This window comes from Gymnoscopelus braueri (assembly GCF_963280865.1).
Source record: "Gymnoscopelus braueri genome assembly, chromosome: 20".
Classification (NCBI taxonomy): Eukaryota; Metazoa; Chordata; class Actinopteri; order Myctophiformes; family Myctophidae; genus Gymnoscopelus; species Gymnoscopelus braueri.
The window spans coordinates 6,682,759-6,696,294 of record NC_137622.1 but is presented as its reverse complement, the minus strand read 5'-3'; the positions used below and the strand labels follow the sequence as shown (position 1 = coordinate 6,696,294).

The 13,536-nt window shown below is 40.5% G+C and overlaps 1 protein-coding gene across 1 annotated transcript in view; it reads right to left on the bottom strand.

Annotated features, from left to right (window-relative positions):
- Nucleotides 1–2,281: 2,281 nt before the first annotated feature.
- Nucleotides 2,282–13,536, bottom strand: part of LOC308076418 (uncharacterized protein) — a 218,203-nt gene continuing 206,948 nt past the window's right edge. The window contains exons 2-7 of the mRNA XM_080416651.1: nt 6,932–7,075; nt 6,030–6,201; nt 5,595–5,686; nt 4,265–4,404; nt 4,032–4,136; nt 2,282–2,680 (exon numbers count right to left, since the gene is read on the bottom strand). Of these exons, the coding sequence (XP_080272777.1) occupies nt 2,594–2,680; nt 4,032–4,136; nt 4,265–4,404; nt 5,595–5,686; nt 6,030–6,201; nt 6,932–7,075 (740 nt within the window). The 3' untranslated portion in view covers nt 2,282–2,593. The remainder of the gene's footprint in view (nt 2,681–4,031; nt 4,137–4,264; nt 4,405–5,594; nt 5,687–6,029; nt 6,202–6,931; nt 7,076–13,536) is intronic.

The following is a 13,536-nucleotide window of genomic DNA, read 5'->3' as shown; positions in this document are numbered from 1 at the left end:
GTTAAATTATTGTTAAACATCTGCATTACTTAATTTACAAGAAGTTTACACAATTAGAGAATGTAGAAGAATTGTTATTTTTGATCAAAGTTTGTTATCTCTCCTATTGGTACCAACATCAATACAGCATGGAATTGTGGATAAAATCTCATCCAACGATAACAAAATATTTTAAGTCAAATGAAAAGTGTCAAAAATCACTGGTCTACAGTTCAACCATGTTCCTATAATATACAGTAATAGAACACAGCAATGCTGGGATTTAGCAAGGTCACTGGTATTTGCTAAAGGGCAGTTGGCTCTCAAACATTTAAATCTCTCTAGTCATGGGTTCAGTCCTATAGGCCACAGAATCTCTCTTTAAATGGTGTAATTGTATTCAAATAAGGGGTAACACTTTACTTAGCAGACACATTCCTAGGCTGCTTTTCCAGTCTTGAGATGATGCATGCAAAGCATTTTACAGTGCATGCTTCATGCAATGACAAACCAAGCAGATGCACCAACCTGCAGGGAACAGTCTGGGCACTACCCCCCCCCACCCACACCTTTTACTCTCATATGGTGCCTTTTATGCATACATATACGCACAAGGGGTAAATATTTTACTCACCAATGGCATGCAGTGGTGGAAGAAGTACTCAGAAGCTTTTACTTTTGTAAAAGCAGCAGTACCACAATGACTTTTTACATTGTTTGGGAGGTTTATGTTGACATGATGATGTTCAGCAGCTATATAATTACACCCACACAAAAAAATCCCCCAAAAAGACGTCATGCAACAACGTAGTGCAAGCATCAATGGTTTCTTCGTTTAGGTTTTGGTAACAAGAGCTTCTTCAGAACATAGTGTAATGTGATGCAAACCACTACTTCTCCAGAGTGGAGGACATACAGGTGCAATCAATCAACAACCATTAAGTCAATCAATAGAGAGGCATGGACATTGACAAATAACAAGGCTTCTTACAGTCCCAACCACAGAAAAGACATTAAAAACAATCAGTCAGGCAAACATTGTCACTCAGAGACATAAAGATTGACCATCAGAGACATATGAAACAAGAATAACAGACAAGTCTTCTGGTGACCACCAAACACTCTAAATGGAATCTACATCACAGAATTACTGGAGGAACACCTTAAAGGAGCACCCATTTCCCACATATCTTCATATAATTGGTCCTCACTAATTCTCATTATAAGATGGTACCATTTCTGTCTACTCACTCTTTGTCTCAGAGGAGGCCTGTGGACAGTTTTCAGTTTTGGGGTACATATTCATATAGTGGGTTTGTAGGATTAGTTCCTTAAGCCTTGAGTAGCATGATGCCACTAAACAAATGCAATTGTTTATGTTGGATGGTAATAAAACTGAAACTTTATTTCAGGTATATGTATGTGACACAGAAAGCTTTACATTCTTTTTGATAACTGAATGATTTGAAAGAAGGTAAAAGGAAAACAGATATTCAATCATTATTCCTAGGAATGCACATCATATATCAGCGACATCAGCCTTAAAAATGCAATCAGTATCGAACCGATATCAATATATCAGTCTTAGCCGTTATTTTATAGTATTCATGTTTGAATGTGAAGCTGAAAAATACTTTTGTTATGAAGGCTGCAGATTCAATCAGTGTTTTCTGGGGAAGTTCTCAAAAGGGTCAACAATTAAAGTAGTAAAACACTACATTTAAGTTGATTGAACCAATGTGCATCAGTAGTTCTAATAAATCAGGTAATATGAATGCACTGGTTTTAGAAGTCTGCATCTGCACCAGAATCACAGTTACTGTATAACTTACAGTTTAAAGGTTTAATGACATTCACTTTTACACCACATTCAAAGTCTTTGTCCTGGTCCTTCAAAAGTGTACAAAAAGTTTTAAGTGAAAATTCCATTCCAGTGATCAATGGCAGGTGTTTTTCTCTCACATTTCTAAAGCCTTTTCAACTGCAATGAAAAAAGAAATCTTTGCCTGCGGGTGTCGCTGGTGAGGGATTTTGCCTGTCAATCATCGCCTCTGCTCCGCCCCCCCCAAAGGAAAAGATAGGGGAGGGGAGGGGCGAAGAGGAGAGTGGGCGGGATTAATCGACAGTGACCTCACTGTCGAAGGGCCAAGCTCAGATTACTTTTCAGCCTAATTATTCAGAAAACCCCAGACCACAGAAAATCCACTGAATGTTCTAAGTTCAGGTTTTTTGGGTGTAATTGAGGTCATAAAACCCCAAATAAAACATTGAAAATAAAAAAAGTGAAAATGAATGTCATGATACCTTTAAGGTAAACCCTACTGGAAACTTGTATTGTAATATCGGGATCGGTCAATTTGATCATGCAATTAATCGGTTATCGATATCAGTTAAATGTTGATATTGTGCAGCCGTAATTATTCACATGACCTTTCTTTTCATAATATAAAGTCAAATCATTTGGAAAGTTATAACACAGGACAAAGATAAAATAAAATGTAATAATTCAGCATGTTCATTAAAACTCATTTACTAATCTATTCAGCCTATAAATGTCAAGACAATTATAAATGCATTGGACATGATTTCAGCCAAAGTATGGTCATAATAATAATCAGGGTTTGCTTGTGGAGAAGTGATTAAACTTGTCAGTTCCAGACACCAACACTGCAGCGGGGAATGTTCTGGGACGATCAGGGTCCTATTAGGAATATTGAGAAAGAGTGTCAACATTTAACAGTTTCCAATTTAGGTATTTAGCATATTCTCTCATGTGTTACGCCGTTAAATTATACTCTAAAAGAAGGTGATACTGATATTATATTCTGTCGTCACTGTCAAGTGGAAACCTTGTACAGTATAGTCCATGAGCCAGAGCCCCAAAATTGAGCAATTATTATCGAAAGAGTGGGCAAAACCAAACCTATATTAAATTGTTCAGAGGGTCAATACGAGTAAATAAATGTATGATAACCTCACCACAGGAGCAGCTTTTTCATGGTTATCACACATTTTGTAATTTTCCCCATACGTACATGACAGGTCAAAAAATTACAACATTTTAAAAAGAGTTATCATAATGAAACTGCCTGAGTTGATTACTTACATGAAGACGATGATTTATCGTATTACAAGTTTTCTGAAATTGTATATTTAAATATGCAAATTAGGCATAGGAAAATATGCCCAAATTTGCATAACTTTCCAGAATCAACATTGGACAAAGCCAGAGTCAACATACTTATTTCATTTTGTTAAGATGTTGGATTCAAAGGTTTTTAACGAGGGAATATTCAATATCTGCTCAATTTTGGGGCTCTGGCTCATGGACTAAATGCCTAATTTGCATATTTAAATATACAATTTCAGAAAACTTGTAATACGATAAATCATTGTCTTCATGTAAGTAATCAACTCAGGAAGTTTCATTATGATAACTATTTTGAAAATTTTGTCATTTTTTGACCTGTCATGTACGTATGGGGAAAATTACAAAATGTGTGATAACCATGAAAAAGCTGCTCCTGTGGTGAGGTTATCATACATTTATTTACTCGTATTGACCCTCTGAACAATTTAATATAGGTTTGGTTTTGCCCACTCTTTCGATGATAATTGCTCAATTTTGGGGCTCTGGCTCATGGACTAGTAGTACTACAGTATATGTCCAAAACAGTTTGGCTACTTTTCAGGAAATGGATCCAATATAGTTATTATGTAATCACAAGCTGTTGTTAATACTTTTCATTGGTTAAATATGTATAAAACCCACAGACAGTCTTAACCACTTTCACTTTCTTTCAAAACTTTAAAACAAAAAAAGCATTAACAGCCTGTCTGCAAGCTCACAACACGTCATATTGCAATGCTTTGTGAGCTTGTAGATTTTTGCTATTTTTGTACACTTTTACATGACGAGGTAGGGAGGGCATTCATTTATGAAAAAACATAAAAAGTTGAAATGTGGAGAATCTAAAGATACAAGGTTTCTGCCTGACAGCGATGATATTCTAGTATATGAATGAAGGTGATGTTCAGTTTCTCAGTTTCACCTGTATGGGGTGCGCGCAGGTGGGGATGTAACGAATCACAAAGCCACAGCGCCTCCTCTGGGACATGTTGGGATCACTGGCGTGGACCAGGAGTCCATCATGGACCTGTCAAAACAAATACAAACGTCACGGTTATAGCCGAGTGATGTCAACAGAGGACCAGGAACATACACAGGAACACGAGGAGACTAAGAATATCATGATCTAGGAGCAAAGATATAACGGGGACGTACAGACATCTCTCCAGCCAGTAGGGGGCAGAGTACAGCCTTCTGTGTCTCCACTAGCTCCTCTGGGATCTCCTGGTTGACTGACAGCATGTTACCAGGGCGGGTTGCCAGGTGATGGGGCAACATCCCAGAATGATGGCTGCCTGTAGGAGCACCACCAACATGTTGAAAACGTTCTTATCATCACTGTCGGGCGAACACCTTGTATGTAAACCCTTTAACGTTTTATTATTATTTAAAAAACATTATACACAAAGTAGTGAAAATAGCCTAACTACAAGCTGAGCTTGTAGATCGTCTGTTTTCACTACTTTTGTGTGACACTCTTGTATGATGAAGTAAGGCATTCATTTACGAAAAAATAGAAATATGGAGATACAAGGTTTCTGCCTGACAGTTCTATCCACAGTGATGCTATGACTGTCAGGAAGTGCTACTGTGCTCTTTTTTTTGTAAAATATAATGTCACCAAATTCACTCAATCAGTATTCCCTTCAGGGCAGTGATTCCTGGGATCTAGGCGCCAAAGATCAAGGGGTGGGGTGGGGCATTGGAGGGGTTTTGGGGGCGTGAGGCCTCGTCTGCTTGGAGGTAGTCCAAAGTTTTAAACATGTTGCACAAAATCATAACTTGCATTTTTGGGTCATTAGCTGTATTGTCAGAAAATCGTCATAAATATTCACGATTTTTCAAAACATTTTAAAATATAGAAAATAGCAAATCTACAAGCTCACAACGTGTCACAATGTAGCGCGTTGTGAGCTTGCAAATCAGCTATTTTAGATATTTGTCGTATGACAAATATACATGTAGGGCTTATAGTTAACATACAACAAGTGTGTGTGTGCTGCGTGTGAGGGATCTCAGCTTTTGTCCGATGTAAGAAGGGGGGGGGGGGGGGGGGGGGAGCTCCAAAAAATTGTTTGGGAACTTTTGGAGCTCTAGAGTCCAGCATTGCCCAGGTTGGAAAGTATGTACGTTTACATGAGTATTTCTGTTTTTCTTTCATTCATACTTCTACTCCACTACATCTCAGAGGCAAATATTGTACTTTTGTACATTTTGAATTCAGGACTTTTACTCATAACAGAGAATTTCTATAGACCTATTGTAGTATTGCTATTTGTACTTCAGTTGAAAATAAATCTGTGTACTTCTTCTACCACTGCCAAGGACATTGGTCATGTCCTGTTGGAAAGAAGGAAAGGCTTTTTATTAACAGTCTCAGGACCTGGGACAATATTTTCAGTGCCACATTTGCTCAGCTGCAGTCCCATTTCGGGCCCACAGCTTGGTACTAGGTAATAGCATAGGAACAGAAGATATGTAGTACCTGGGATGACCAGTAGGGCACCGTTCTCTTGCAGTGAGTCATCTAAAGCTAGCCATACTGACAGAACCGCTCCTCCATCGATGCCCCAATACCTGTGATCACAAATCAATACATGTGATCACAAATTAATACCTGTGATCACAAATTAATACCTGTGATCACAAATCAATACCTGTGATCACAAATCAATACCTGTGATCACAAATCAATACCAAACCATAATGAATTATACCTATTACTTACAGACTTACAGACATACTCCTAAAGTATTGATCGCTACAATTTGATCGATAAAGCATTAGCCTCGTTTACCAGCCTTTTTGCTTCATAATTACGTGAAACAAAAGCATAGACAGACGGACGGACGGACGGACGGACGGACGGACGGACGGACGGACAGACAGACAGACAGACAGACAGATTAGATGTTTCAACCTCATGTCTTGATGCCAGGCCACATAAGGAAGTCCATCCTCCTTGATGCTCTCATCTGCTCTATCTTCCTTGTTGTCTGTAGCCGTGGGGATGATGTCATTAGCCAGCTGCTTGCCCATGGCTTTTTTAGGGAGTATTTTTTTGGGGTATTTGCAGATGAACTGATGTTTGACTTTCGATTCCCATATCAAACACCTCTGTAAAACCTCATTTTTCCACCTCCGAAATATAGCCAGACTCCGCCCCACACTCACTCTGCCAGATGCCGAAAAACTCATCCACGCCTTTGTCTCCTCAAGGCTTGACTACTGCAACGCACTTCTCATCGGGATCCCTAGCAAGAGCATCCAGAAGCTCCAGTACATCCAGAACAGTGCTGCTAGGATCCTGATGAGAGTGCGGAAATATGAACACATCACACCCATCCTCCATTCACTACACTGGCTCCCCATCTCCGTCAGGATCGAATACAAGGTCTCCCTCCTCACACATCAGTGCATCTACAGCAATGCCCCCTCCTACCTAAAGGAACCCGCTCACTCCGCTCCAGAAACTCAAACGCACTGGAGCCCCGCACAACAAATCTCCGCACCATGGGGGATCGGGCCTTCTGCTCAGCTGCTCCTCGACTGTGGAATGCCCTCCCGGACCATCTGAGAGCACCACAGTCGATTGACACTTTTAAAAAGGGCCTAAAAACCTTCCTTTTTAACAAGGCATTTGCATAGATAGAGATGTAGTTGTTTTATCTTTTTAAACTTCTACTGTGCTGACTTGATTTGAAGTTTATTCATTTCACTGTTTTATTATTATTGTTGTTTTCTCTTTCTTTTTTTGTTTTTAATCCTGTAGCACCAAAATATAAAGTGCGTTACAAATAAAATTTATTATTATTATTATTATTATGAAGAGGGAGTCCAACAGGATGACATCAGGGCCCAGGACGGCAGTCACCACTTCCAGGACGCGGGGATGTCTGGCCAGCCCGTTGACCCACTCATACTGCATGTGGACATTGTGAAGACTGTACTGGGTGTATTCCTCACCTGTGAGTTGGTCAAGAATATTGGCTACCCTACGTTAACACGCCTTTAATCACTTAAGCCCTATATCAGTGCTAAAACACGTCCCTGGTTCTGGTGTCTGATATTGTCCTTCTAAAGCGTGGTGGGGGCCTTTTTCTTTTTTTTCCCTTTCTTGTCTTCTTTTATTACGTTGTTGAAGATCTTTATTTTTTATTATAAAAAGTAATTGAATCAATGACTCTAACATGGTTCGAATGGAGTTTGATGTTCAATGGGTTTATACAGGACGAGGGTGTGTCTGTTAAATTGAATATCAAACAAAAGCCAGAGTAGTTTAACCACTTAAACCCTCAATGATTAGTAAACTTGACCTTTGGCTCTGTACTTGGTCTGCTCCTTTTCCCCTCTACACCAAATCTCTTAGCCAAAAATTGCCGATCTACAAGCTCACTTGAGCTTGTAAATCAGGCGAATGTTTCCCCCATAGGGATAGGAATGCTGGGGTTCAAGTGGTTAAAGTGTGTAGTATATTTCATAACATAACATACACATTTGTTAGCATTATTTAACTTCACAAGTCTACTTTGGCCTGTACAGACAGGAGAGCTTATTCAGAGAGGTGGCTGATGGCCCTAGCCGGGTGGGGGGTGGAATTAGCATTCCCAATTGGAGAGACAGAAGGTCTGTCTCCGTCCCCCCTTCCTGCCTCATACAGTTGCAAATCGAATCAGGGATTCAAGGTGTGATCTATTGTTTGTCTAGGTGGGGTCTCACTTTTCAGGGCTGACACACCCACACATGTACCTACTTTAGATCTCACTGCTATATAGAGGGGATGATTGGTAACTATTTGTGTGTGCTACTCCAAGGCCGTGAGGCTGTTGGAGGGACCTCAGGGTCCATGGGTGCTATGAAATAAACTGGAAGCAAGAAACCTCACTGACTGGAGTGATGACTCAATTCATTCTCCCTTCATACACACCACTGGAACATCAAACTAACTACAATATGGCGTTGTTGGCAACTACAAAAGTGCAGTAGAACCTTTAAGTCTGTGGTTTTCAGATACCACATATGGCGTTAAGTCGGCAGTCGCGTTGGTTTGGTTGTTTGGGGACGCTAGTCTTCAGGAATACTGAGCCAGGCGTCGGAAGAACATGCGGCGGGCGGAGATGTCTGAGTTTTTGCCTTGCGGTGGGTGGACGGATCACGTTCTCTTCCTGCGACGTGGGGGGACCACCGCAGAGGTGCATTATGGACATCGGCACGACATGGCGACAACTTTTCGAGGATCTACAGGGAGAGGACCTCGTGACCAGATCTAGGATGGCTGCACGACTCATCTGGCTGCACAACTTATCTTCTGCGATCGCTAGCGGAGTGCGTGGCTGTGAAGGCGGCTGAGCGGAGAAGTTGATGTGTGGAATTTCTTCGTGGCGGGTATGTTGTGAGGAGGGGACAGCGGGTGCCAGCAGAGCGTAGAACTTGCAGTTGAAGGGGTTCTTCGTGGGGAGTGTGGTAACACATCTTCTGCGATCGCAAGAAGAGCGCTCTGTTGTAAAAATGCAGCTATCTGTTGGACGACTCTGGAACTGCGCTGGGCAGCACGGCTGGGGTGAGAAGATGACATTGGGGGAGACTGCGAGAGCAACATTATCGAGCGGGACACTGAGCATACGGGACCTGAGGTTATATTTTTGTGTTAATGGTGGGTTAAACTGTGAAGTGTTGTGAGGATTTTTTTTCACTCTCTGGTCTCTGGGGTTAAATGTGGATTTTTTTATTTTCGTTGTGTGCTGAGAAGACCAGGCGACTCCCGTGACGAGGTACATGGAGGGCGAATCCCTTATGTTTTATGTATAACATTTTCCCCCGGAGTTTAAAGGGCTAACAGAGGGATCCTGCACGCTGTTTGGTATTAGGGAATACCTACTAGAATTAACTGTCCCAATATCGACTGATGTAATCACTGATTTGCCCGCCTTTTGTTTATCTGTAGTACATAGGGTGGCGATGTTGGATTAAGTTAATATTTTTTTAGAGTTTGGACTTCTTTTTCAATGGTTCTCATATCGAGTAATATAATTGCTTTAATGCCCGCCTTTTGTCTGTAGTACATGGGGTGGCGGTGTAGGAACTATGTGATGGGATTGTTGGAATTTTATTAAACCTGGTGGAATCTCTGGGTTGGCTGTAAGGCTGTTATGTGAAATTTAATGTAATTCACCGTGTCGCTGTACTATGTAATCTTGGTTCTTGTATGTGCATTATTCTGTATTGATGTTGTTTGCTGTTTTAGTCTCTCGAGGAGAGGTAACCCTGCTTCATGTAGGTCTCCTGGATCTGCTCTGGAGATGTTGTGTTGGGATTCATCTCTGGAGATGCTGTGCTGCTCATGGTTTGGTCCACTGTGCTCGCTCTGCTCTCTGCCCACTTCGTCCACAGTCCATTTTATAACCTGGAGACTGTCTATGAGAAAGTGAGAGAGAGAAAAACAGAGAACAAAGGGGGATGGAGGGAGAGGCAGCGGAGGCATGGGGGGATGGAGTCCATCCCTCCATTCCTCCAATGCCTCTACCTCCATCACCCTTTCTCTCGGTTTTTCTCTCTCTCTCCATGGAGGGAGGGAGGGAGAATAAAGATGACTCTCCATTCTGTGAAACCTCTGTCCTTAATCTTGTTTTTTCCATCTAGATTTCAAGACTCATTTAGAGTTGTTTGTGCAGTCATAAGGGCTCCGCTCTCTTCCAAGGAGATGCTGATGGACAGGTCAGGTATAATGACATAAACATCTCACCACCATGTTTGGACAGTGGTGGAAGGTGACCAAGCAAATTTTGAGGTATACTTTCACTTTTTCTTTTTATACTTTAAACTACTCCACTACACCTCAGAGGTGAATAATCATACTCTTTGCTTAATTATTTGAACATTTTAGTTGCAAGTTACTTTGTAGATTTATGATTACAAAACGTTATCCAAAGAAGCATTATTTTGTACTTCGGCTATTCAAATATAGTAACACTTGTAGGTTTGCTAATTGTAGACCTTGTTGATCTGCTATTTTTGAAAGATTTTTCTTTTTTTTTAAGATTTTGAAAACTTTTGGAAAAAGAGACAAACTAGAAAAAGTGCTCCTCGGAGCACAGGTTTCCGCCAGGTCAGGTAGGTTATTGTGGCCTCCTGGTGGCGCTATAATAGTTGCAAAAATGTGTTGTGCTAAATTAGACCTGCTGGTGGCGCTATAACAGGGCAATGTGAACAGGGTGGCATTTCTTCCTCGGCCTAGTAGTGGGAATGTGCGTGCACATTTTCACAGAAATCGCACGCTGCGTTCATGATTTGAGACATTTTGTTCCAAACGGACCAATCCTGCAAACTTTGGAAGCCAACCTTAGCCAATCAGGATGGAATATGAAATATCGGACAGATCCGTCTTGATCACATGAATATAGAGATACTGTGTACCGATTTGCGTAATGTTTGGATTAAATCTGTAGGAGTAATATCCAAAAATAGCTATAGGTTTTGCACAAATCAGCCTCCTGGTGGCGCTATAACAGGCCCATGTGAAAAATTTGGGGCAGAGGTTCTGAATTAGCATCCAGGGAGTGTGCGACCTGGCCAACGGACACACACACGGACGGACGGACAGGGGGTAAAACATACTCTCTCGCCATGCCTTTCGGCCTGGCGGAGACACAAATAGTTACGTAAAAATGACTACTTTTGTACGTTTACTCAAGTAACAGTACTTCTTCATTTAACAGAGTATTTCTAAAATATTGGTATTGCTACTTTTACTTAAAGCGCCACCATGCAACTTTTTTAATGGATACATTTAAATTGTGTCCAATCTGTATGGTAGAGTAGGCCTATATTAATACAATATAACTTATACAATTGGGGTGGATGTATTTTGTCTCCCTTTTCTTCATTTAGATTGTGTCAAAGAAGGTCATGTCTCACCTATAGACACAGGATCTGACACATATTTTAACCTGATGGTCAAGATTCAATTTATCCCCTGAGAAAGTAGGTAGGCTCTATTAGCTCAATGGTAAAAATGTCAGCACTTAATTGCGCAGGAATCCGGGTTCAAATCGGGGGTAGAAGAGGAAAGTTACAGGAATAATGTGTAACACTGTCTTTGAAATCTTCCTGAAAAAACACAGACCAAAAGGGGAGGTAAACGTCATTTTCCCATCTCTTTTGTACATAGTGTTTATATGTGTTGATGATGTATTATTGTGTTAATTGTGTATGCTATGTTGATGAATTGAATACATAGGACCACAATGGAAAGAAGTCCCCAGGACTGTCTTACTGTACCAAATGCTGATTACATTTCTGACTAATAAAGTACAATCAATCAATCAATCAAAAACATTGTGCAGCAAAAATCTGAGTACTTCTTCCACCACTAGACTTCAGTGACTGTTCCTTTCATATTAGTGTTAGCAGGTTAACCACTTAAACCGTCTATACTTAGTAAAACAGAGTTGCACTGTACTTGGTGAACTCTTTTTTCCCCTTCTACTCCTAAAATCTCTTTGCCATAATTAGCCGATCAGCTATTTTGGGGCAAACGTTTCCCCAAGAAAATGTAGGGATGCTTGTGGTTAAGTGTAAAGCATCTGTGTCATTTCCTTTTTTTCTTTGGTTATTCAAAAATAGCAGATATACAAGCTCATATACAAGCTTGTAGATCTGCTATTTTTCTTTTATCGTGAACATTTTAGCAAATCTTTGAATATATATTTTTGAAAGCGAACATTTGTAACTCAAATCTTTGTTTCTGGTGATTCTACAAATGTCTTCTAAATCCTAACAGTTTTTTTAAATAACTTTGGTTGCTTTAATCAGTGATTCTCAAACCTTTTCATGTCCAGGGCCCCCGGCCGCAGACCAAATACATCTCAAAATATGTTGTTCCAGGGACCCCCCAGAAGCAAACATTTGAGTTAAAAATGTTCACTTTAAATATGATATATATTCAAAGATTTGCACACATTTTGAGCTTGTATATCTGCTATTTTTGAATACCCAAAGTGTAAAATAATGGTCAAAGTGGTTACACAGCAGATGCATTCCCGCCCGGTTTTAATGGGTTAACATTTAGTTAACTGTTCACCCTCACATTGATCTGTGAATGTCAGGAATGAGACAAAAAGAGGCATTGAAAAAGTTTTTCAATGCCTCTCTCTGTCTGTCTGTCTCAAAATAATCTTTAGAAATAGTCATTAAAATACAGTCAAAATGGCAGTGTGTGTGGGCTGAGTTTGTTCTTGTGCTGTGTCATGGTATTCATTGCATGACGTCTGTACTCTAATCAAAGGCCAATGAAACATGAGATGGCAGATTCATCAACTTCCCCCCATTATCAACTCCATCCTATAATGAGGTCGCACTTGAGTGATGAGTACATGAAAGGAAAGAATCTGAAGACATACTGAATACGGAAAACCTATGATGTTTATCACAGTGATTCTTAGCCTGTGTGGCGGGGCCCACTGGTGGGCAGTGAGGGTATTGCAAGTGGGTCTCCGAATAATTGTTTTGGCACCAAAACACTACGATTTTAATGATAAAAAAGTCATTATATTTTTTTCTTTAAAACCATCTGAAAAGCCATGACCCAACACGCTGTGATTGGTCTTGACTTTACAGTCAACAACACGCTGTGATTGGCCTGTGCCCTGCCCGCCGGAAATATGGCGGCCACCATACGAAACAGGTCGCTCCAACGAACTGCAGAGGCCAATGAGGTATCTAGGTTTCTATATATGTCTAAAACCACCCACAATGCCACCTTGGTTTGGTAGAGCGCACCTGCAATAGACCATATTCACACGGCGGCCATATTGGAATTTAACATTGAAAGTGCCACCCCGTCACCGTGGAAACGGGGTGGCACTTCATTGACTTAATAGCAACATGGCCGCCGTGTGAATATGGTCTATGGACAGACGGCCAGGGCGCGCAGCAGCACAACATTCGAGTTCTCCCTCTCTCCTTATTCTCAACAAATCTGTGATTATAATTTTCCTATAATCAGCAGAAGTGATAGTGTCAATACCTTGTGTCAATTGTGTTTATATAAGATGATAGTCTATTTAAAGACAATGTGTGCCTCGCACAATGCTTTGCTCTCCAAATTACACAATTCAGTGTTATTCATTGATTACGCAGGAAATAATTAACTGATTACAAAAATATAAAATTCTCTCTAATCAGTAACATGTAGGTGATATGTATGTCTATCAAATGTAGTTTTATTGAAAGGCAATCATAGGCTAGAGCTTAGAAAGCAAACGTTGGGTGTATGTTTTCCATGTTAAGTAATAAATTACAGTAACTAGTTATTTTTGTAACTAGTTACCCCAACACTGGTTTTCAATATTCTCTATAAGTTCCATATTTATAGTGGTCGGTTGCGGCCAATCGTGCAACGGAAATAGAAGATGTACAAGCTCACAAAG